At 40.3% G+C, this 26,858-nt stretch overlaps 1 protein-coding gene across 1 annotated transcript in view; it reads left to right on the top strand.

Moving 5' to 3' along the window:
- LOC149248824 (DNAJ heat shock N-terminal domain-containing protein) overlaps positions 1–26,858 on the top strand; it is an 84,363-nt gene that overhangs the window by 15,907 nt on the left and 41,598 nt on the right. The window contains exon 2 of the mRNA XM_089458561.1: positions 11,439–11,633. Coding sequence (XP_089314687.1) covers positions 11,439–11,633 — 195 coding nt within the window. The remainder of the gene's footprint in view (positions 1–11,438; positions 11,634–26,858) is intronic.

Genomic DNA, 26,858 nt, shown 5'->3' with positions numbered 1-26,858 from the left:
TCCAACCACTTAGGAAACCCTTTCTCCTGGTTGCCAATAGGCTTCACAGATAACCCATCCAATCTAGTCCAAAACCAGAGTCACCTAGCAACAAAGGAGAAATGGCATACCTTTAAACTTCTATTCACGGACTGAATTTTGGTCACTGGTTAGGGCACTCTTGTAGCCCACAACAACCCACCATATGTGACCAAAACTACCACAGAACACTGTAGCCTTCTCCCTTCTCCAAGTCTGGTAACTTGCTACCCTAAATGATTGCTCCTGCACCTTGTTTTAGTCTCGTTTATCCCTCCAAACATAGCCACTACAGGACTGCGACCTTGTCACCATAAGTCTGTTACCTACTCAGCCTATTCATGGAAGAATTATCATGCCAAAACAAGTTCAAAACAACTTGTCATTGTTGCGACTCCCTTCTTCTAGCCTCCTCTTCTCATGCATTGCCTTTCTAGGGAGAAATCAACCTTAGATTAGCCCTTCCAACCCTCTATAACTTACTTAGCCCTTCTCCCTACTTTAGATAAGTTCGGCAACTCCCTTGCAACAATCCTATCAAAGCCCTCAATCTCCTGCAATGAGACAATTCCCTGTAGCCTTCAGAACAGAGATAAATTGCCACACAAATTACCCCAAAATCAATTTGATGTAGCCTTAAACTACTCGGCCCTGCTGCAGATTAGACTAGGCTTCCAATCAGTCATGAAGATGCTTAATCTAGCCCTCTACTCATTTGCTGGAATCTGCCTCTAACCTGCGGCCCAAGCAGAGATAATTTTCTTGTGCTCGTTGTCTTTATGTTGCTCACTTGGATGTGTCAAAATGCCTCACATCTCTCTTCCTTTTATATGTTTCTCAAGGGCTCCAACGAATGCCCCTCGTGGGCTTATCCAACAGTCATGAGGGCTAATCTTGCCCTAGCTGACCTCAAACATGAGCCACAAGCCTGCACACAAACTTCAAAAATTAATATCTCCATTTCTATAACTCGGATTCGAGTTATTTTTGTTGCGTTCGATTACTCTCGGAGACGTCTATCAACTCAAATCATCACATGTAGAAATCTCCTCATGGAATAACATCCATATGCTTGGGTGCAAATCCCACAATCTTGGGGTTTTATGCCCACAAGCCATGCTTGTGTGCCAACTCCTCCACAACCCCCAATCCTAAGGTTTGGAGTACCTCGCAAGCTACAAATCTCAACGCTCTCTCTTAACGAGGGAGGTACTTCCAACACTAGGAAGTCTCCATCATCACCGACGACACTAGCCCATCTGGCATCTATCACTGCAGCATACTCTGTAGAATCAACCCTGTAATCTCGGTAGTGCCTCTGCCTCATCACATCTGGACTTGAAGATCCCAAACCTCCATAGGGCTGCTCCCTCTGAGGCTAGACTCACTTTGAGTCTACACAATATCCACTGGCTCAGTCTTGCAAGCACTCATCCTCTTGGATCAGATGCACTCGTGCAAATCCATTCTATCTTAGATATGCAACATCACGATCTGATGAAGAAGCTAGCCTACCATTCTGCAGTCCATCACATGAAGTAGTCTTGATCATCCTGATCTCATTCATGCCAAAGCAATCCTCGAGTTGTCCCAACCATCCATGACAAGTCATAGGAAGTCCATGATTAGTCAACTGTACAACAACAAGCTATTGTTCACTAGGATCACCACCAATCCACCAGAACACCCAACCAATCTTGCTGCCAAGCCAATCAAGACCACATCTCCATGTCTTCAGCTGAACCCTCTGCTCCATGATCTAGACAACCACAACTCCCTCTGAGTTGCTTCGCTGTGCACACTCTGATTCACTGTCCATCAAAGTAGCTCAGACACGCTTTGAAACCATGTTGTTTTTCCATGATCTTGGTGTCTAGGATAGAATCCTAAATCACTGATGCTACCAAACCAAGAATCACAATGAAGTTACTTTGCACATCGGAATATAAACAACAATAAATCTACTAGTGCACAATATATACACAACTTTTTACGAAAATTTGTGCAATAACCCAACTTCGTTATATTAATTCAACTGAAGAATACAATAGTCTAGGGCTCCCATACTAGGGATAATGGCCCTCATACATCCACTGATACAATATATATGAAAACTAGGGCTTGGTGTCTGTGGTGATGACCACCAATCTACCCAATACGAGATACTCTAACCGTATAATTGATGTAGAGCTCCTCACAACTGCCTCGGTCGTATCCTATACACATCTGCCTGATCCTTCGGCTCCCCATTTGCACAATCTGCCTCTATCAATTCTCCAAGTCCATCTGACCACTGAATCTTGGCTCAACAATCTTCTCTCTCATTGATCGTTCGTCCATCAACACATCAACACATCGAGACACTTGTTGAGTTAACTCTGAAATGCCCATTGCTGTTCCTTAGTTACTCAGGGACTTCAACCCACTATAGTCTTCCTGCACTGCTCCAATGAAGACTAACATACGACACAAAGGGCTGCCACCTGTCACTGTAAGATACCGATCTCTCACAATGAACATGGGTTAGGAGGCCTACCCATTTTCTGCTGTAGATGTCCTTCTCCACACGACAAATCTAGGGCTACTCAAACTACTCATGGTTGATCAAACCCTTGAGCTCAACAACTGCCACTCTAACAGCTATTTTTGTCCATCAAAGTGTTGCACATTGGGCTCCAACTTGGGCACTATCACGCTGTCCTCCAACAGACCATAAATGCCCAAGCCACTGTCCACACTTGGTCCACCTTCATGCTGCCCTCTAATAGACCATGAGTGATCAATCCTTGTTGTAGCATCTGCACTCTGGTTAGGGCATCCAACCACCTAGGAAACCCTTCCTCTTGGCTGCTAACAAACTTTACAAATAACCCATCCAATCTGGTCCAAAACTAGATCCAACACCCTACAACAAAGGAGAAATGACATACCTTTAAATTGCTATTCATGGATTGAATTTTGGTCACTGGTTAGGGCACTCCTGTAGCCCACAACAACCCACCATCTGTGAACAAAACTACCACAAAACATTGCGACCTTCTCCCTTCTCCAAGTCTGGTAACTCGTTGCCCTAAATGATCCTGCACCCTGTTTTAGGATTGTTTAGCCCTCCAAACAACAACTACAGGATTGTGGCCTAGTCACCATAGGTCTATCACCCACTTGGCCTATTCATGGAAGAATTATCATGCCAAAACAAGCCCAAAACAACTCCTCACTGCTGCGACTCCCTTCTTCCAACATCCTCTCATGCGTTGCCTTTCTAAGGAGAAATCAGCCTTAGATTAGGCCTTCCAACCCTCTCCAAATCACTCTGCCCTTTTCCCAACTCCAGATAAGGTTTGTGGCTCCCTTGCAACAGTCCTATCAAGCCCTAGGCTCCCTGCAATGAGACAATTCTCTGCGACCTTTAGAACAAAGATAACCTGCCACACGGATTACCCCAAAATCAATCCAACGTAGCCTTAAACAACTCAACCCTGCTGCAGATTAGACTAGGCTTCCAATCATTATGAAGTTGCTCAATCTAACCCTCTTCTCCTTTGCTGGAATCTGCCTCTAACCTGTGACCGAAACAAAGGTAATCTTCTTGTGCTTGTTTCCTGTGTTGCTCACTTGGATGTGTCAAAATGCCTCACATCTCTCCTCCTTTTTATAGGTTTCTCAAGGGCTCCAACGAATGCCCTTGGTGGGCTTATCCAACTATCATGAGGGCTAATCTTGCCCTAGCTGACCTCAAACATGAGCCACGAGCCCACACACAAACTTCAAAGATTAATATCTACACTTCTACAACTTGGATTCAAGTGATTTTTGTTGCGCCCGGTTATTGTTAGAGTCCTCTATCAACTCAAATCATCACATGTAGAAATCTCCTTATGGAATCACACCCATATGCTTGAGTGCAAAGCCCATAGGCTTGGGTTTTATGTCCACAAGCCATACTTGTGTGCCAACTCCTCAACAACCCTCAAGCCTAGGGTTTGGAGTACCTCCCAAGCTACAAATCTCAACATATTCGGCATAGAAACCCTAAAGGTGCATTTACTCTTGGATTTAGGATTGATGATCTCTAGCTAGTTGGAGGAAGTTCTTTGGGAGTTTTGGTGAGTGATACTTCTCTTCAAAGCCTTACCGAGGGCCCGGGGTAAGGAAGATTGTCACAGGGATGCCCGACTTTAATATGAACCATGAAGGAGTTTGTCAGGGTTGTGCAGTTGGGAAACATACAAAAGGGACCATTCACTTCTAGTGAAAGCAAGACTACCGATATTCTTCAATTGGTCCATTCTGGCTTGTTTGGTATCTTGCTTGTAATTTCACTAGGATGATCCTCATATTATGCAATCTTCGTGGAAGACTACTCACACAAAACATGGATCTATTTCTTGAAGAGGAAGGATGAAGTGTTCAAATGGTTCCGTCCTTTCAAAGCATTGGTGGAGAATTAAGCAGGGAAGAAGATCAAGACGTTGAGGATTGACAATGGAATCGAATATGAAGCAAATGAATTCAATGACTTTTGCAAAGAGGCTGGCATTAAGAGGGAGACAACTGTTCCATACACTCTTGAGCAAAATGGTGTTGTTGAAAGGAAGAATCGAACGTTTATGGAAGCCACTTGTGCCATGATCTATGATCAAGGTCTATCAAAATTCTTGTGGGGAGAAGCTGCCAACATTGTCGTATATGTTCAGAATAGGAGCCTGCACCAAGCTTTGGATTTCAAGACACTTGAGGAAGTCTTCACTTGTAAGAATCATGGTGTTTCTCATTTTAGAGTCTTTGGTTGTCCAATATACTTTCATGTGCCTAAAGAGAAAAGGAATAAGTTGGAAGCTTCTGGGAATGTATATTTGTCGACTATAGTGAAAATTCAAAGGCATATATAATCTATGTACCTGGTCAAAGAGATGTGGAAGTAAGCCAAGATGTAACCTTTGATGAAGGCACTGCCTTTGGAAAGCCAAAGATCTCCCTATTTGAAGGAAGGATGATGATGATGTTGCCGAAAAACAAGATGAACCTCCGACAGATGATCCTATTCCTGATGTTGATGGCCCAATGGATCCTAGTGATCCACCTCTTGGTGATTCCTCTACCTCAAAGAAAAGACCTTTATTGCTCAAGGACACTTTCAAAGATCCTGAAAGACATAGTGCTCCAAGAGGGACATTTTGCGAAAGTAAGAAGCCGAACAAGTGTCAAGGGTATTTGGTTGCTACGAGTACTATTATCAAGCTAAACCATGCACGTTCGATGAAAAGCCATAAAGCACCAAGTAGGGAAAGATTCAATGAATGAGGAATATGAATCAATAATGAAGAATGATGTCTAGGACGTGGTGCCTAGACCTAAGGACAAGTCCATGGTCACCTCTAAATGGCTTTTCAAAATTAAACATGGAGCTGATGGAAGTGTTGAAAAATATAAGGAGGGGTTCGTTTTCCGTGGCTTCTCTCAAAAGGAAGGAGTGGAATATGATGAAATATTTGCACTGGTTGCTTGATACACCATTATCCAATCTATAATTGCTCTCGCTGCCAATCAAGGATGGAGCCTACATCAAATGGATGTCAAAACTGCTTTCTTGCATGCCTCGCTTAAGGAGGAAGTCTACTTGGAACAAACTCAGGGGTTTGAAGTACAAGATAGAAGGACACATGTCTGTCGGTTGAAGAAAGCCCTTTATTGGTTGAAGAAAGAGTTGCTTATGCAAGGAACATACTAGGAACATAAAACTCAACTGGTACCACCACCTCCTTGCCATAAACCAACCTGTAGGGTGTGCACCAGCAACAAAGCTAGTACTATAAGATCCTGTTGATTTGGTTGATGAAGCCCCTAATAGACTACTAGCCATGCAAAGTCTCTTTGCTTATAAGAAAGTTGAACTCACCTCTACCACTACTCTTGTGCAGGCATGTCTATCGTGAACTAACCATTTCTATCTATCATTATCTCTTAGGATGGGACCCTAGGGCTTGGATTGATAACTATCTTATGAAGCTGGGTTTTACAAGGAGCTATGCTGATCCAAACCTATACATCAAGTTTGAAAAGGACATGCCACTTATTTTGGTCTTTTATGTTGATGATCTCTTTCTGATTGGTGCAGACCCTCTCATTTATCAATGCAAGAGGGAGTTGACTTCCAAATTCGAGATGAAGGACCTAGGACTGATGCATTACTTCCTAGGCCTCGAGGTCTGGCAAAAGCCAGGCAAGATTTTCCTTTCTCAGGGAAATACTTTGTGAAGTTGTTAGAAAGATGTGGGATGGTGGAATGCAAGTCTGTGACTACGTTGATGGAACTAAATTTCAAGAAGCTATGTGGAAATGCTCTAGGCTCGAATTGGCAAATCCTTTTGAATATAGACAATTTGTGGGGGCCTTGATGTTCTTGGTAAACTCCTGACTAGAAATATGCTTCGTTGTAAATACTTTGAGTCAATTTATGGTTGAGCCTCATCACATTCGTTGGGTTGTTGCAGAGAATCTTCTAAGACATCTTTGTGGCACTATCAACTATGGACTGAGATACACTGTCGAGAATTTGAGGCTACATGAATATTTTGATGTTGACTGGGCTGGCAGTGTGGTGGATAGAAAGAGCACGTCAGGATGTTGCTTTTCTTTGGGATCTGCTTCAATTTCTTGGATGAGCAGGGAACAAAAATCAGTTGCTCTAAGCACTGCTGAGGCCGAATATATTGCAGCTAGTATGGCTCGTTGTGGAGTCGTTTGGTTACAAAAGCTCTTTAGTGAGCTATTTCAGCACGTGCTGGATACCATCGTTATCTATTGCGACAATCAGAGTGGGATTCGCCTTTCAAAGAATCCCGTTTTCCACGACCACTTCAAGCATATTGATATTGGGTAGCACTTTATTCGAGATATGGTACAACGAGGAGCAATAACGCTCCAACACATCAGGACGGATGAACAGGTTGCTGACATCCTCACAAAGCTCTTGAGGAAGGTCAAGTTCTTAGCCTTTCGAGAAAGACTTTGAGGAGGGTCTCGCTTTAGGAGCTTTGAGTTGGACATTGAGCTTTGGGAGCTCCTAGGGGCTTGGGGTACTAGTATGGCCTGTTGTGAAGTTGTTTGGTTACAAAAGCTCTTTAGTGAGCTATTTCAGCACGTGCTGGATACCATCGTTATCTATTGCGACAATTAGAGTGGGATTCGCCTTTCAAAGAATCCCGTGTTCCACGACCGCTCCAAGCATATTGATATTGGGTAGCACTTTATTCGAGATATGGTACACCGGGAACCAATAACGCTCTAGCACATCTGGACGGATGAATAGGTTGCTGACATCCTCACAAAGCTCTTGAGGAAGGTCAAGTTCTTAGCCTTCTGAGAAAGACTTTGAGGAGGGTCTCGCTTTGGGAGCTTTGAGTTGGACATTGAGCTTTGAGAGCTCCTAGGGGCCTGGGGTACTTCTTCGAGCTATGTGCGACCATAGGGTGAGTGGTTCACCTTCCCCTATAGGTACGCTGTGTACAGGGTGAGTGATTCACCTTCTCCTTTGATACCCCATGATGATATATGTGAGCATAGGGTGAGTGGTTCACCTTCCCCTATGGCTGATGATATATGCATATGATGAGTGGTTCACCTTCTCCTATGGCATATGAGCAGGATGAGTGGTTCACCTTCTCTTGCGGATGCCCCAACATACATCCTACTCTTACAGCCTGGGACTCTTGGGAAGTAACTCTCATTTGGCCACTGAGTTGGGAAAAGAGGATAGGGAACATAGCACTACAGATGGATGCATCGTGTACCGACGTACTCCCTATGTCTAGGATGCATAATGTTCAACAACTTGATCGCTTAGGATCAAGTTTGATTGGGGTTCTACCTCTGATTGATGTGGACTGACTTTTGTCAGTGGAGAGTAGTAAGGTCTCGTGACTCACTCTTGATCTATTCTTCTTATTATCTATATCAATCTTCAACAGAGTTGAGACGAGATGCAGAGATAGTACATGATGACATGATGATTGATGGTCAGATATTGGCAGGTGGAATTCTCCCTAGTTGAGAGGGAGTGTTAAATTGTGCAACTAGGGCCAAATTCCACTTTGGACAACTCATTTGATGGAGATAATTATTGCATTGAATTCCTCTTTTCGAGAGGATAAAAATCGACCTGAAGATCCCTAAATTTGGACCAAGAGAAATATGTTTTTGAAGTCAAGCCCACACGTGTGCAATTTGTAAATGTCGGCTTGGGGTCAAGTTGGACAAATTGACCCTCCTCCAATGCATATAAATAAGAGTGACCTCAAACCTCATTTGGCACCATCACAACTCAGCATATCTTCTCTCTCCTCATCTCATTGGGTCGTACAAGTTGCAGGCAGCCGTCTTTCTCTCACATTTACGGATTTCAGGAGGCTACTTTGATTGCGTTGATTTTTCTGCTTCAGCTGAAGCTTGACTAGCGTGGACCGAGGTGATTTTGACTGCAACTTTTGGAGAAATAATTCTGTTTTGGCAGGCCGCATTGACTGGCATAGAAGCCGAGGATTTTTGGGCACTTTGACCTGCGTTGACTGCAAGTTTGTTTGACTAAATTTGACTGCTGATTTGTCGAGTGTTTTGGGCTGACTTTGATTAGAAAGGAAGGCCAAATTTGACTGGGTTTGACCAAGCTCCAAGTGGATTGTTTGCTGTTGCGTTGACTGCTGTTGACGTTCTGGTTAGGGCTGTTTGACTGCTGTTTGATGAGAAGTCTCCAAGTATCTAACAACTGTTGCATGTGTCAAATGAGTTGCCCAATGATGCTGCGTAAGGCCTCCAAGAAGTGACAACGTACTCCATGTATAGATGGCAACGTATGGAGCTAGCTGCCAAGTGTGGTGAAGAGTGGGAGTAGTCTCCCATAGAGCTAAGCCAACTCGCACTTTTAAGAATGCCAACATGCCCCCCCACTGTAGTCCTTTACTCAGCCCATTAATGAGCAAATCGATCGGCCTAGCTGGTCAACAATTCATGGTGCAGATTGAGAGCCAATTCGATCTCCAAATCCGTGACCTAATTGAAACTTGAATGTCTAGTCACTTCATTTGATTGATGGTGACTTTTAGTCAACTAAATACATGTCTCTGGATCCCTGGTTATTTAATTTTTTTTTTCACATACAATTTAATTAAAATTTCCTGACTTGCGGGATTTTTTTAATTATTAAAAAGTCCTAGAAAAACCTTAATGCAATTCTGGAAGACTCTTGATAATACCTAGCATGGTAATATACATTGACCGTAGACTTAGAAAACACACTCGAGGCCCAATTATCAAGACACACTTAAGCTTTAGAGTTTATGAGTGAAAAAAACTCAATTAGTTATTTATCGCTAATAAGCAAAAATAATTGATTAAGTGAAAAAAAACACTCTGGATCAACTTCCTTAGTAATTAGGTCCCAGGGGTCCAATTCTGATACATAAGTTCATCTTGATAGTGTAATTTTATACAATTCTCCCATGGGGTACGGAATTTGCATAGAAGAAGATAAAGAAGAAAGGGCAATATTGCCCTGCTGGACTTCTGAACTCAGAAAATTTGATAGGTGCCTTGTACAATGGGCCATGGGGTCTTCATTTCTTCTAGGTACAACTTAGCAGGTAACAGATTTTCTTGAGTCCTACCTGGGTCATTGATTTGCAGTTTTAATGGTTGTTGTTTTATTTTCTAAAGGTGTACAAAATTCCTCATTTGATGCTTGTCCTGAATGAAGTCTAATGAATACCTTTGTTATTCATCTTCTTTTTGATTCATTGTCTGTGGTGTAACACCACCCTAGCTACCCAGCTGGGGCAATGCCACTCACAGTGCTACTGATACCATAATAGCACAACAATATATATATATATATATATATATATATATATATATATATATATATATAAACATGCACGAGAACCATAAACAACATAAATAGGTTTGAACACTCATTTGATAAAATCAGTCAATTGGCCTTAGATCTCAGATGCTCCACCCAGCCATAGACCGCGTTGCTCTAGCTTTAGGAGCAGGTTACCCTTTCCATGGTCTCCATCTTGGGCTGACTAGGGATGTCTTATATCCTCGTGGCTTCCAGGAGTTTCAACTGCCCTTTGGGGTCTCTAGGTACCCTCTAGGTCCATATAGGGACACTAGTCCCTACATTTCTCCCTCTAGGGCTTCTAGCCTTCCCTAAGACAACCCAAAGGGAAGTGCTCCTGTACCCTGATCCACCTAGGATCCTCATGATGTGATAGCCAGGGATCCTTTGGTTTTCCCAAGAACCAGGACCCCAACCATCCTTAAGTAGTCTCTGAGGGAAAGGAAGGTTGAATATATATCCGATTGCCTCTATTTTCCTTTTATTTATAGCTTAAGATAATATTATATTATAGTATTTTAATATTATTCCTAAAGTTACTTTTGGAGTATTATAACAATAATAGTTATGTGGCTTAGGAACCATGTTTTGATTCCACTACCTCACCTTTCCCTTTTTGTGGAGTCCTATCCACGCATACTCTTTTCGTCCCATGGTTTGTAGCTGTGGTGTTCTTTATTAATACACGTGTTTACATGTTATATCTGCGAGGCTTGTTGGCATTTTAACACATAGGCTCTCTTGCTTGAACACACAGGCATCTTGGCCCTAAAAGGCATCAGTACACTGGCCCACCGACCTAACACTTTTCTACACACATTGGCACACAGGCCTCAATATAATTAGAGTCACCAGCCTAATTTACATATAGTTTCTCACAATAGTAAGTGTCATATGTTCATTTACAAGATCATTTGGGGGTCAAGTAGAGGGGATTAGATTCTCCTTCCCCTTCTTTATGCACTGTCCTCTCTAAAAAATAAATTTCTGTAGCAAAAAAATTAAAATTGGATGGAAAATCCACTTAACTGCACTTCAAATCTCCTCTAAAACTTGTTTCTCCCTTGCTTGCAATCCAAATGCTTACACAGCTCCAAAACTGCGAATGAATGAGTGAAAAATCAGGGCAGAAGCAAGTTACGAACTGCACGGAGGGCACTTTATGGGGTACACGTCATGAAATCGGGACATGAACTTGGCATGTATCTGATGCGAATTTGACTCATGTCCTTCGACCAGGACACGAATCAAACTCATGTCTGACACTTCTCATGGACATGTCTCATGGTGGTGTAGTGTTTGACACAAAGAATTTGTGATGGGGGGGGGGACATGTCAGGTAACATAGGTTTACACGGTTCATTTGATTCCTGTGAAATGTTTGAGTTCACTTGTCAGCTTCTTTAATAATGTGAATAGCTACATAAGGTTTTGGCATGATTTTCAGATGCTTTTTTGCGTGTACTCTAAGAAGTAATAAAGGAATTGTTCCTATTTACCTATTCTCATTTGTTGGTTTCAGGATGTTGCCACTCGAAGCCAGTGTGGGGATCTTTCGAATCCTTTGCTTGTGCTACCTCTATTGTCATCAACAACTAATTCAGGATATCAATTTGAAGATAAGCAAGCGGAAGCCGACAATGATGGAGAATTAAACAACATTGTTGGTGCTGGATATCATGCCTATGAGGATTCTGTTTTAAAGAAACTGCAGAAGGTCAGATTTCTAGCACTTTGCGTGTTTTTGAGAAATGGATTTCCACAGTGGAATCAGCGTCATAATCTTGAGATGTTTTAATTCTCATTCTTTTACTTGATGAAAATTTCTCTCACGGTTTTTATACTGGTTCATGTTTGCAGCAATGTTTAGTTTTTGACATTAAGTTTCTTTTTAAATTCTATATTGTAAATTTATCAATGAAAATTTGTACAATGAGTCTCATGGGAGAAAATTTTGAAAGTATCTTTGGGATCTTAAGGTGAATTTATGCAGTAACCAGATCTCTTGCATCCAACTTGTCCTTAGACACAAAACCTGCCTTTGGTATTTTGGATTAATACAGGTAGAAGAAGCAGTACAGAAATCAGTGGCTTTTTGTTCTGGCGAATGTGTTTATAATAATATTCAGCCACTAGCCTTTATCCTATCAGAATGTGAAATTTTGACTCTTGAGTGTGTATAAATACAAACAACAGCTCCCGAATGGATTGAATTTAATGGAGAAATGCCACTGCCTTGCTGGATTGAACCACTTAATGGATTAGCTTTCTTGTGCTCTCTCGGTTCACATCACAGATGATCCTTTTGCACTAGGGTTGGATAATCTCAGACAGACAACTGTAAACCAGCGGCACTCCTTTGATTCACCATGCAGATTGTTCCTCTGCTTCCTTGATTCTCCAGGACAAACCGTTTCTCCTATGTGGCAGTTGGATAAAGCATAGACAAAATTCAAATGACAAACATTAGAGTACAGGCTATTTTGGGTTAGACATTGTTTTAATTTCTATTTTATCTTTGTTGGGGTGGAACTGCCTAGTCACTTCCCTTTTGGCATTAACTTCAGGACACCTTGCATGCTTATAGAAATCAATGTATGTGTGCAAAGAAATAGTCTTACCAATAATTAATATTTTCTCTATTTTAAAGGCATCTACTTGTAATAATGGTAAGTCACTACTAGAAAAAACAACCAGTTTCCCATATTCCTCTATATCCCTTTTTTGGATGTCCATGTAGCAATAGATATTATTTGCTAAACATTGGATTATAGCTGTGGATGATGTACAACATGGTTGATGCTGTACACGATATCCATGTGCAGGCCAACTTCTGACGGACATTTTTAGGCCCAGGAATTATGTGGATTATCCACTTTTTTGCTTGTTTTGAACCCATTAGAGATCTATCATACTCAGTATGATGTGCGGCTTATTGTTATTACCTTATTCTTCTTTCTTTGATATCCAGTCATTTGTCCAGTTATAGATGATGCTTGATATGATTGTGCCATTGATTGAATACATTCAGTATGAAGCCTAGCAATGATGGTCACAAGATTGTGTTCCTTCTTGGGTAATAAGTTCTATTTATTTGCATTGATTCACCATGCAGATTGTTCCTCCGCTTCCTTGATTCTCCGGACAAACCGTTTCTCCTATGTGGCAGTTGGATAAAGCATAGAAAAATTCAAATGACAAACATTAGAGTACAGGCTATTTTGGGTTAGACATCGTTTTAATTTCTATTTTATCTTTGTTGGGGTGGAACTGCCTAGTCACTTCCCATTTGGCATTAACTTCAGGACACCTTGCATGCTTATAGAAATCAATGTATGTGTGCAAAGAAATAGTCTTACCAATAATTACTATTTTCTTTATTTTAAAGGCATCTACTTGTAATAATGATAAGTCACTACTAGAAAAAACAACCAGTTTCCCATATTCCTCTATATCCCTTTTTTTGATGTCCATGCAGCAATAGATATTATTTGCTAAACATTGGATTATAGCTGTGGATGATGTACAACATGGTTGATGCTGTACATGATATCCATGTGCAGTGTAACGAATAAAATATGTAAATAATATAAATATAATGTAAATGATAATAATCATAAATAATAATTAGTTTAGTAGTAAGTAATTAGGTTGAAGAGGCATGTCTAAATGGGACATGACTCTTCATGAAGAGACGCTTGATATATAAGCAAGCCTCTCATTCTCATTGTAAATCATTCTCATTCTTATTCATTTTTAATATATAATATTTATATCCTAAATGGATATCTTGACATTCCAAGTTTTCTGGAGTAATTAATTCTTAGAAGGAACTTTGTTCGCTTCATTTGGTATCGAGCAGTTCGGTCTTCCAGGTTGTTTGACCTATGCACAAAGCTCGTTCCTCGATCCAAGTCTTTGACTATCGAAATTCGTCAACCTTGTTGAAGTAATAATTGAAGCATTTTGCTCAATATTTGGGAGTTTCTCCTTTTCTCTGTTTTTCTAGGCCTTTGGCCATATAAAAAAAAATTAACCAAAAAAAGAAAAAAAAATATAAGTAAATAAAATAAAAAAAAGAAGAAGAAAAAAAGTAAAAGAAAAAACAAAATGGATACAAAATCTCATACCACTTATATTTAGAACTTTTATGTGAGAAGCCCGTGGTTTTAAAAAACAACCCATGGTATTTTAAAAAGTTAAAGGAAAAAAAAAACAAAAAACAAAAGGAATACGTTTTACTTTTTACGTGGGGAACATTTTAACGGAGGTTTTAAAAACAACCCATGGTAATAGCCCATGGTATTTTAAAAGTTAAAGAAAAAACAAGGATACAAAATCTCTTACATGAAAGGTAAATATTACTTTTGACAGGAGGTTTTAGAAACAACCCATGGTAATTGCCCATGGTATTTTAAAAGTGAAAGATATTTTGATAAACATTGGAGAAAAAAGGTGTGATCTAAATAATTTTAATCGTTCAAATCTAAAGATTGCGACCATACCAAGAGTCACGTCTCATCCAAGAGTCACGTCATTGTCTTCTTGAGTTGTCATATTCACGGGATCGGTATTCGTTCCCTTATTTTCAACTTGAAAGGTTGCGACTGAAAACAAGTGGAAGAGGAACCATCTTGCAAGCCGAATTGCTAGAGAAGAAGCCGCTGTCCAAGCGAAGGAGAAAAGAGAAGAAAAACATCATCTTTGTCTCACACATGCCAACTAGTGTTTCTATAATGAAGGCCGAAGACCTCAGTCCTGAAGAAGCTAGCCAAAAGTTTGAGGAGAAGCTGAAATTTGAAGTGTTGCGGCATGTTTGACCAGTGTTGACTTTGTGGAAAAAGCGCTGATCAAAGAAGTGACTTGACTTGGCCTTGGAGGAGTCTTGGTCAAGGAACATAGGTCTTGGAATTTGTCATTTGAAGTTCTATAAAAAGTGGAGTTATTGTGGGTTTTCCTCTCAAGATGAGAGGTTTTGGCCTTGGTTGTTAGCCTATATGTTGTGCCCTCTTGTTCTACATTGTTTGGTAGTTGTTTGATGATAGAGAACACTAATAATAATCAATGTTCCACCAAGGTTCCGGGACGAGGGGGCGAGGGAGCGAGGGGGCGCGGGAGCGGCCTATGCAAAAGCTCCCTACCATTTTTTAGGAAACGTGGGGGAGCGTCAGGGTCTTAAAAATTTATAAATATAAAATATAATTTATTAATTGAGTCCACTATGACAATTTGGTTTGAATTGAAAAGCTGCAAAGCATGATCATTGATATGAATATCATTTGACATTATCCAAATTTATAATATCATAAAAAATAATAAATTTAAAATTCTAATTCAGCTTGGTCAAATACTAATTTAAATTTTGGTCAGACAGAGGGAGAGCTTCAGCTTGATAAGGTAGCCACTGAATTCTGTGAAAAGGTAAATGAACAGATCAGGAACATTGCATTGGCAGTAGAAGGGGCAACTATAATGGGTTGTCCAGTTGTATTGGATACAACAGCTAGAAAGTTTGTTATATTATATATAATATAGACAGTACACCATATGCTGAAAGAATAGTTTTAGTTCCAAGAGAGATGAGAAGATCACATGAAAGAGTTTCTGACAGTTTACTATCAAATGACATTAACTGCAGGATGACCATCTGCGAACCAACTTGGGTGACCAACGATGGCATGGATAATTTGTCTACCTTATTAGAGCAATGCCATGCAGTTCAAACTTCAAACTAGCAGTGTATTTCGGGGGTGAAAATAATTTTCAGACTTGAGAATTCAAGCTGAGCCACTGTGCTCTGTGTAAATTTTGTAACTGTATAAATTCATATATAACGACAGTTCCTGAGATTTCTTGCTGCCCATAGTATTTTGTCATGCTTGCAGTAAACGCATGTTAGTCTATCGTCCACCCAATTATTTCCCACATGGCATAGGTGCTCCTTCCATAGTTTGTATGTCAAATGTCATGCAAATTAAAAACACAAACTGAATGTCTCATATTCTTTGCCTGTCACTCCAGTTATCTCCCCACTGTAATCCAGCCATCACTTGAGAAAAAAAGGAGAAGTTTTAAAAGGGAAAATTCATGTACGTGCTATATGGTCCAGCAAATTTCCATGATACTGACCCTATAAAATAACGCTTGTTGAAACCAAAAGACAGCACAAGACGTTATCCCCATACAGAACATGAGTAGCTTTGTACCACTTTAGGTCTATTAAATCATAAACTATAAGCAAAGCCATTTTTTTGGGAGCGTGGGGAAACGTCCCCTCAGGGAAGGGAAACGTTTCCCTGGCACGTCCCCCTGAGTTTCCTCCATTTTGGGAGCGTGGGGAAACGTCCCCTACTCGTCCCCAAGTCCCCGGAGCGCGGGGGAGCGAGGAAACTAGACCCCTAGGGGGGGGAGCGAGTCCCCGTGGAACACTGATAATAATTAAGTGAAAGAAAAAGCTAATCGAGTTTAAGCTGTTTGATGATAGAGAACACTAATAATAATTAAGTGAAAGAAGAAGCTAATTGAGTTTAAGTAAAAATACATCACAAGCAGTTATCAAAGAGAAATCACCTGACGTAGCTGCCCTTAGATTTCTCAACATGGTATCAAAGCTAAGGTGACAAGACAAGAAAGGTAGCTTGAAGAAAGAATCTAAGGAACATCAGACTACGCGTCTCATCTCAAGGATCATACCTTGGTAGTTGTTTGATGATAGAGAACACTAATAATAATTAAGTGAAAGAAAAAGCTAATCGAGTTTAAGCTGTTTAATGATAGAGAACACTAATAATAATTAAGTGAAAGAAGCTAATTGAGTTTAAGTAAAAATACATCACAAGCAGTTATCAAAGAGAAATCACTTGACCTAGCTGCCCTTAGATTTCTCAACATGGTATCAAAACTAAGGTGACAAGACAAGAAAGGTAGCTTGAAGAAAGAATCTAAGGAACATCAGACTACCCATCTCATCTCAAGGATCATACCATCTAGAAGCAACAACAAGAAGAAGACCTCAAAGACTCTACTTTCAAGAAGAACTTTACCTCCACTCAAAGAAAGAAGGACTACACATTTGAAGCATCTTGAAGTCTCCACTTCTACATCCCAAGGAAGTAAGAAGAAGCATTGCCATCGTCATCAAAGAAATCAAGGTGATCTCCCTCTCTTTGAAGAAAGGATCACATTTCAAACATATTTGAAGAAAAGACATCTTAAGAAGAAGAAGTATTGTCATCTTCAAGGAAGCAAACATCATCAATCATCTAGAAAGGCATCAAGTTGAAGATATCATCATCAAAGGAGCATCTTCACTTGACAAGTAAGTATCTTTATATCTATGTCTGAATCTACTATCAAAATGACTTGATTCTGCAAGGAAAACAATAAATTGGTTGGGTCATCAAATTTCCTTGCATGGAAGAAGAGGATAGATTTAATCCTCACAGAGAATGAAGTTATTGGACATGTTAAGGGTTCAATCTCCAAACCATCACAAGAGGAAGCTCAAGCATTATCAAAGTATATGAAAGGGGAAATAAGGGCTCAAAGAATCCTTATAGAATCAATCAAGGATCCCCTCATCCCTTATGTAGCAAAGTTGGAGAAATCGAAAGAAATCTATGATAAATTGGTAGAATTGTTCTCCGTGAGCACTGCTAGATTAGTTATATCTTTGAGAACCGAGCTATACAAGATGAAGGTATCAAAGCAAGAAGGGATAATCTCATATCTTATGAGGGTGTCTCAAATAAAAGACCGACTAGAAGAGTTGGGGGAAATAATGTTCGATAAAGAAATGACCACCGTTGTGCTCAATGCACTACCTAATGAATGGGGTAACTTTGTATCAAGTATCTATGGAAAGAAGGAAGCTACTCCATTCAGTGAACTTTGGTCATTATGTAAGATTGAAGAAACTAGGTTGAAGGCAAAGAGTGATGTTGGATCAAATGAACAAGTTCAAGCATATGCTGCCATGGCCAAGAGAAAAGGAAAGTTTGGAAAGTTTGATCCTCAGAAAAAGAAGAAGATCAATATGTCAAAGATACAATGCTATGAATGTAATGAATATGGGAACTTTAAAAGGAATTGTCCTAAGCTCAAGAAGGACAACAAGAAGAGAGGAAAGAAATGAAGCCCATGTTACTGAAGAAGTAGAAAAATCAGAAAATCAAAAATCAAGGAAGGAGGAAGTGAAAGATCTCTACTATCACTGAGGTAATCTCCTTCACTTAGTTCTTTTCAAATTTGTAGAAAATAACATTCATGATGGGAAGCATCACTAGTATCTAGATGCATTAGAGTTGAAACAAAGATGACATTTTCATAGAAGCTTGGAAGGATAGTTGAAGTAAAAGTCTACATGGTTGTAGTAGTCTCATGATAGAAAGAAAGTAGTTCATGGCATCTCCATTAGAAGCATATAAGGACAACCATAGTAACAATATGTATGGTTGGAAGAAAGTCATATAGCATAAAAGATAATGAAATCATCACACATCATCATCATTAGGAAGGAGCATTTGCAAGATGAGGATAATCAACATCCTCCATTGGAATCTTCATTAGAAGGTTCACCTCTACTTGGAAGAAGCAAGTGTCTCGCTGATAATCTACGGTCCACCTTGTGTGGGATCCACTAGTAAGGTATGATGACGAAGATGTGCAACATGTTAAGTTGTTTGAAGTACTTTCATCTTCAAGCAAGGAAAGGAAGCTGCTAGAAGGAAGTCTAGATGACCAAAAGAAGGAAAAGGTATGTATATATTTGATAGATAAAGTCATGTCATCATATAGTTGCAAATAACATGGTTGAATGTTCGATCTCATGAGCATGATCGAAGAAGAAGGATCTCTTCCATTAGAATGAAGCATGAAGGCATATAGATAATGTGCCTTGAACTCTTCTACATATTGATAAGATGAAATCAACATAATATGACCTAATATGGGAGATGAGGTGGTTGACAATAATGGTCCCTATGATGAAAGGAACTATGTATAGAAGTTCCTGAGAAAGCAATATGTGAAGAAAGGAAGAAGAGTTCATGAAAAGATGCAACTATATATAAGTGATGAACATCCAATAACTAGAAGAATTAGCCATGATATCTCCACAGAGAAGGTACAAAGACCTTGATAAAGTCTTAAAAAGATGGAGACCCTTGATATTGAATGTCTTAGAGATAGAGTCATACATGTGCAGATGTTGTTGTTGCATAAAGTTGATGTCATGATGAAAGGCCATCATAAAAATGTAATTTTGATTTGATGTTCATTTTTGATTTTTGAAAACATCTGGTTGGGTTGTTATAGGGCTACCAAAAGAGAGTTGTAGATGTTACCTACAACTAGCACTCGTGATTGGATAGAAGACCCTGGAAGAAACATGACTTGGAAGAGGTAGCTGTATGAAGAAAAGTTAGACGTGGACTAGAAGATCACTTTTTGATGAAAAGAAGGATGGCATAACTATTGGTTTAACACCAAGGTTCGTATAAGGGAAAGTAATGAAGAAGATGGTCGATGCCCTACAAAGAAGATCTAAAAAAATGAAGGTTCCATGATGAAAAAGTTGAATTTCATGACATTGGTAAGAGGAGCTCCACAAGTAGCTGATAGTACCATGATCTCCACCAAAGAGCAGAGAGCTGCTGTTGGAAATAAGTCTCTAGTTAAGAGGGAGCTTGGGTTAGTCCCTGGTAAGAGGGAGCTTGGGTTAGTCCCTGGTTAAGAGGGAACTTGAGTATATTCCTTTATAGGAATGAGTATATCCTCCCTAGTTGAGAGGGAGAGATAGACGCATCATTCTTGTCTTCATGTTATGAAGAAAGAATGGAGGATTGGGTAAGCATCTGAGATTGATTCCGATGCTCTGAGGATGTGGTAGGGCATCCAATAGGCAAGGGTAGTCGAAGAGGAAATTCCTTGAGGATGTGCCTATAAATCATTGGTCTCACCAACATTATTCTCTAATCTTGTAGAGAGATAGAGTTGTTAGTCAAGGCCTTACTATGTGACAATTCTGGTTGGTATAATGAGATGCACTTGTATAAGCTGATAAGATAACTTATGAGATGGCTTACCAATCCGACTCTTCTTATGAAAATTCTTCAGTATGAGAATGTCCAAGTACCTTGTATGGATTCTGAATACCTCCCTAGTTAAGAGTAAGTGTTGAAATATGTAGTTAGGTTCAGTATTCATAATGACATATGTAATCATGATTTTATTTAATGTAAAGAGAAAATAAATTTACTATTGTTATTCTTGAGGCATGGGTTTCATGCTCAAGCTTATTTGATTTATAGGTCAAGCGCCCATTGAGTGCTTCTAGGGCTTGTCATTGAGTCATTGTCTTATATGGAAGACCCCTTTTGGGCATGTTGTATATTGTAAAGAAAATTTATTTGAGTCAAAATTAGAGTTAAAGATCCTCCAAGATCTTTTCATAGTGCTACAAGAAGTCGGCCTACCAAAAGAAACAAGTCGACCTATTAGGGCACTCAAAGAAGCCTATAAATAGAAGCACTCGACCACATTCAAACAACATTCAATCAAGCAACAAGAAGTTCGATAAAAGGAAGGAAAAATGACCTAAAGCCAACAAAGAAAGAGAAGACTTCAAGGAAGGAGAATCCAAATTTTTTATGAACTATTTTTAGGGCTGAAATTCCTCACACTTGTGAAAAGTCTGGGTATCATTTATTGCAGCAGAGTGTGAAATATTGCAGTCACAATAGGAGGCGGAAAATAAGTGGAAGAGGAACCATCTTGCAAGTCGAATTGCTGGAATTTTATTTTAGTTAAGGTTCCCATTGTGAGCCTTTAGGATTTGTCATCAAGTCATAAAGTCTATTGAGTCAATGTCAAAGTTTGGAGACCCATTTGGGCATGTTACACATTGTAAAAGGAAATTTATTTATGTCACAAACCTTCCAAGACCTTGTCACAAAGTCACCTTGAAGTCGGCCTAAAGATGTTTCTAGAAAGGCATGTTGGCCTAGGCACATGTTCAAGTCGACTTATTTTGGATGCATTGACTACTATAAATAGGCAACTTGGTCTTCATTTGGAGGCACAATTTTGGTCAATTTGAAGAAAGAAGAAGTGCGAGAAAGGTGAAGGAAGATAGCCCTATAACCAGCGATAAGAAGGAAGTAAAGATCGAAGCATTTGGCATTGTTTTGGGGTTAGTAACTTCACACATGTGGCAGAAAAGCTAGGGTTTTTGCAGTGGTGTCAAAACAGTCCAAGAGAAGGTCATCTAAAGGATCTCCGAATTAGTTCTATTGCTATCCTAGTTCATCTAGAGCAGTCTCCAAATATAGCGAAGAAAGGAAACACCTCCAAACTTGTTCCTACTCTTCACACGTGTGGAATTGCAGAAGTACGAACTACAGATTTGTGGAAAAGAGGTCGAAGTTTCAAAGTAGCTGAGAAGTGTAGTATTGGAAGAAGTTTGACTTGTGCAAGAAGGAGAAGTAGCGAAGAAGGATCTTGTGACTTGGTCTTGGAAAGGTTGTTTTTTCAAGGGTCTAGGTCATGGTCTTGATATTTGTTAATTGAAGTTTCTATAAGAAGAAGAATTTGTTTGGGTTTTCCTCTCAAGTTGGAGAGGTTTTGGCATTGGCTGGTAACCTACATTCCGTGTCTCTTGTCTCTTTATTGTTCATGCATTGGTAGTTGTTTGATGAAGAAGAACACTATAATAATCTAAAAAAGAGACGATCCTAATCCAAAGAAGTAAAAAGCATTCACAAGCAGTTATCATTAAGAGAGAAATCACCTAACCTATGGTCAAAACAATCCTCTACGCTTGCGATCAAACCCAGTCAAACAACTCCTCTTGCCTTAGTTTTTGTGCCAAATAATGCGTCTTTCTAGGAAAAATCCCTTTTTGGTCAAAATGCAGTCAAACAGTCCCCCAAAAGTCCAAAAGTCAATGTTGGTCAAAGTCTTCTTGAAACTGAAAGTCAACACAGGTCAAAACAACTCCAAGAATTTGCACATGTGGAAGAACAACTACCTCAGATGTACAAGCCAATTAGAGGAGGAGAGAGAATGATGTGTGTGAGATGTGCCAAATGAGGTTGAGGGTCTCCTTTATTTATATGTGTTGGAGGGGGATCAATTTGTCTAATTTGACCCCAAGCCGACCTTGAACAAATGTGCACCCGTGAGCCTGACATCAGAAACATATTTCTCCGTGTCCAAATTTAGTGCTTCTAGGGTCGACTTTGGTCCTCTTGAAACGATGAATTTTGTCTAATAATCATCCTAGGCCAATGAGCTGCCCAAAGTAAAATTTGGCCCTAGTTGCACATTTTAACACTCCCTCTCAACTAGGGAGAATTCCACCTGCCAATATCCATCCATCATCATGCCATCCTGATCATCATGTACTATCTCTGCATCTCATCTCGTCTCTGCTAAAGATTGATATCATGGATAATAAGAAGGATCGATTGAGAGTGAGTCATAAGACATTACCATCCTCTTCCCATTGATGAAAGTCAATCCACATAAATAGGGGTAGAACCCCAATCGAACTTGATCCTGAGCGATCAAGTTGTTGAACATCATGCATCCTAGACATAGGGAGTACGACAGTACACGATGCGTCCATCTGTAGTGCTATGGTCCCTAACCACTTTTCCCAACTCATTGGCCAAATGAGAGGTACTTCCCAAGAGTCCCAGATTGTAAGGGTAGGATGTATGTTGGGGAAACCGCAGGAGAAAGTGAACCACCATCCTATGCATATGTCATTAACCATAGGGGAAGGTGAACCACTCACCCCATGCTCAATCATGCTAGGGTATATACTCCACAGGGGAAGGTGAACCACTCACCCTGTGCTCATATAGCTCCAAGAAGTACCCTAGGCCCCCTAGGAGCTCCCAGAGCTCAATGTCCAACTCAAGCGGGACCCTCATGAGAGGGTCTTTCCACGACTCCAAGTCTCTCTCGGAAGGCTAAGAACTTAACCTTTCCCAAGGGCTTCGTTAGGATGTCAGCAACTTGTTCATCAGTCTTGATGTGATGGAGCCTTATTGCTTTTTGTTGTACCATATCCTAGATCAAGTGGTACCTGATACCAATATGCTTGGATCAGTCGTGAAACACATGATTCCTTGAAAGGAAAATCCCACTTTGGTTATTGCAATAAATGATGGTGGTATCCAGTACGTGATCAAATAGCTCACTGAATAGCTTCCTCAACCAAATAACTTCACAACAGGCCATACTAGCTGCAATATATTCGGCCTTGACAGTGCTTAGAGCAACCGATTTCAGCTTCCTGCTCATCCAAGAAATCGAAGCAGATCCCAAAGAGAAGCAACATATTGACGTGTTTTTTCTATCCACCACATTGCCAGCCCAGTCACCATCAGAATATACATGTAGCCTCAAATTCCCGACAGTATATCTCAGTCCATAGTTGATGGTGCGAAGAAGATATCTTAGAAGATTCTTTGTCGCAAGCCATTGTACATGATGAAGCTCAACCATAAATTGACTCAAAGTATTCATAGCGAAGCATATGTCCAGTCGAGAGTTCACTAAGAATGTTAGGGCCCCCACAAGTTGTTTATATTCAGAAGGATTTGCCATTTTGGGACCAACAATACTTCCGCATAGCTTCTTGAAATTTAGCTCAATCAGAGTAGACACAGACTTGAATTTCACCACACCACATCTTTATAACAACTTCACAATGTATTTCCCTTGAGAAAGGAAAATCTCGCTTGGATTTTGCTAGACCTCCAAGCCTAGGAAGTAATGCATTAGTCCTAGGTCCTTTCTCACTTGCATTGATAAATGAGAGGGTCTGCACCAGTCACAAATAGATCATCGACATACAAGACCAAAATAATTGGCATGTCCTTTTCAACCTTGAAGTATAGGTTTGGATCAACGTAACTCCTTGTAAATCCCAACTTCATAAGATAACTATCAATCCTCTCTTACCAAGCCCTAGGGGATTGCTTTAACCCATATAGGGCTTTTCTCAACTTGCATACATGTGTCCTTCTATCTTGTACTTCAAACCAATGTTATCGAAACCGGCCGGTTTGGGGGCAAAACCAATCCGAACCGCAAAAGACCGGTTCAGTATCGAACCGGCCGGTTTGGGGGCAAAACCAATCCGAACCGCAAAAGACCGGTTCAGTATCGAACTGGCCGGTTTCGTCATCGCACTGGTTTCGCTGGTCCGCAAGCCCATGGCCGCGCGAACAGGCATAATTTTTATTTTTATTTTTTTAATTATTTTCCCTAGTTTCTAATGCTACTCTAGCCCCCCCTAAAGCTATTTAAAACCACCCCCCCCCCCCCCCCCCCCCCCCCAATTTCACTCACACTATTCATTTGAGTGTCTTGCAATTCTTGAGTTGAGTTTGGTGAGGAGAATTCAGAGATATTTTTGCAAGGTTGTTCTGAGGGAGATTTTTTGTAGATTTGAAGAGTTGATTGGAGTCTTGGAGACCTTTCTTGGTTGGATGCGAACAGACCTTTCTTGTCTTGAATTCCAATGCTTGATGCGGGCTCCTATTTTGAACATATATGGCAGTGTTGACGGCTTCTCCCCACAAGAATTTCGATAGACTTTTATCATAGATCATGGCACAAATGACTTCCATGATTGTTCGATTCTTTCTTTCAGCAACATTATTCTGCTCGGGACTGTATGGAACAATTATCTCCATCTTTGCCAAAGTCATTGAATTCATTAGATTCATATTCATTTCCATTGTCAGTCCTCAACGTCTTGATATTCTTTTTTGTTTGATTCTCCACCAACGCTTTGAAAGAACATAACCATTTGAACACTTCATCCTTCCTCTTCAAGAAATAAATTTGTGTTTTGCTTGAGAAGTCATCCACAAAAAATGCATAGTATGAGTATCCTCCTAATGAAGTTATGGGCAAGACACTAGACGGATAAGAATGGATCAATTGAAGAATATCAGTTGTCTTGCTCTCAATAGAAGGGAATGGTCCCTTTGTATGTTTCCCGGCTACACAATCTTGACAAACTCTTTCATAATTCATGTGTTAAATTATGGTATGTTCTATGCTTAGAGCAATTTACTTCAATTTCTTCTTATTAGCCCAATGTCAATTTTTAGTATAGCAATCACCTTAACACATAAGTAAAATGCGGATAGAACATAAATAAATCGACAAAAGACAAGCCAAGACAAGAGACATAAGATGTGGTGGCTAGCCAAGGTCAAACCTCGGTGCGGGGAATTCCTTTGATCAATTCTTCTAGATTCTTCAATAATTCAACAGAGAGAGAGAGATAGTACAATATCACAAATTTGTGATTTTATATCAGTAGTACTACAACAACAACAAAGTCAAAGCTAGTCAAAACAACTCCAATTTGACCTCAAGTCAACCTAGGAGAACTTGACCTTCAACAACAATAGTAAGCAACCTAAAACAGTCCACAAAATGTGGTCAAACAATAGTCAACGCACTGTAGCCTTGTGGTCAGCCCTAACCAGCCAACGCTGGTCAAATATGTGGTCAAACATGCCAGCGTTTGGCTGCCCAGCAATGCGGCTAGCCTAGGAGAGGTTGCCCAACCCAAAAATGCAATCAAACCTTCCACTATGCTGGTCAACGCATGCATAAAACAGATCTGCGTCCTTCATGTTCAACCCTAAGTCAACACTGCCCTAAACCTGATCTGCATCCTCCTTCTTAAGCCACACGTGTGAGAGAGAGACTCTTCTAATGCGTAGGAGGGAGAGAAGATGTGTGGTGAGATGAGTGGAATAATGCCACAATGTGTCCTCCTATTATATGAATCGTGGAGGACAAGTTGGGGGTGTGCCACATACTTTAGCTTGCTGGGCGACCTTGACAAATTGTCAAGAAATACAAATAAATTCATATCTCGATGAATACATGTCAGAATTGAATGATCGTTAGATCAATCCTATACCTCTCGACGAGAGGAATCCAAGAAAAATATCAGCTGCCATAATTAAGATGACCCACATGGCATTTGGCTCTAGTTGCCAATTTTAACACTCCCTCTCAACTAGGGAGAACTCCATCTGCTAATCCATCTGTCTGTCGATTCTATCTCTGCCATCAAATGCACTGCCCTGCATTGCTCGACTTTGCTTTGCTTCGCTAAACGATGAAGAAGAAGAAATGATCAAGGATGTATCATGCCATCCTCTACTGACTCGAAGTCAGTCCTAGATAAAAGAGAGTGCTCAATAGTGCTCTTATTGACCCGAAGTCAGTCCCAGAGAGTGTGTCATACCACTCTTACTGATCCCAGATCAGTTCCAAAAGAGAGTGAGTTATATCACTCTTACTGACCCGAAGTCAGTTCCAATTGATCCCAGATCAATGTTATCCTGGCATAGGGAGTACGGTAGATACACGATGCATATATCAATAATACTATGGTCCCTATCCTCATTTCCCTACTCATTGGCCAGATGAGAGGTAATTCCCATGAGTCTCACTCTGCATGGGTAGGATGTCTCGATAGGAGAAGGATGAACCACTCATCCTGCCTACATGTCGCCACGGGGTATCACAGGGGAAGGCTAAACCATTCACCCTGTACACAACGCACCACTATGGTCGCTCGTCTCTCCAAGAAGTACCCCAAGCCCCTCGGAGCTCCCAGAGCTCAATGTATGCATCATACAGGACCCTCATAAGAGGGTCTCTTAACGACTCGTAGTCGTTCTCAGAATGTCAAGAATTTGACCTTCCCTAGGGGCTTTGTTAGAATGTCGGCGACCTGCTCATCTGTACCGATATGATGGAGCCTTATTGCTCCTCGTTGTACCATATCCCGGATAAAATGGTACCTGATATCGTTGTGCTTGGAGTGATCATGAAATACAGGATTCTCGAATAAACGAATCCCAATCTGGTTGTCACAAAGGATCATGGTAAT

Source organism: Pinus tabuliformis, chromosome 7, assembly GCF_031772625.1.
Source record: "Pinus tabuliformis cultivar Carrire ecotype Pingquan chromosome 7, CPIR1, whole genome shotgun sequence".
Classification (NCBI taxonomy): domain Eukaryota; kingdom Viridiplantae; phylum Streptophyta; class Pinopsida; order Pinales; family Pinaceae; genus Pinus; species Pinus tabuliformis.
Note: the sequence above shows the minus strand (reverse complement) of the source record. Positions and strands in the feature narration are given on the sequence as shown.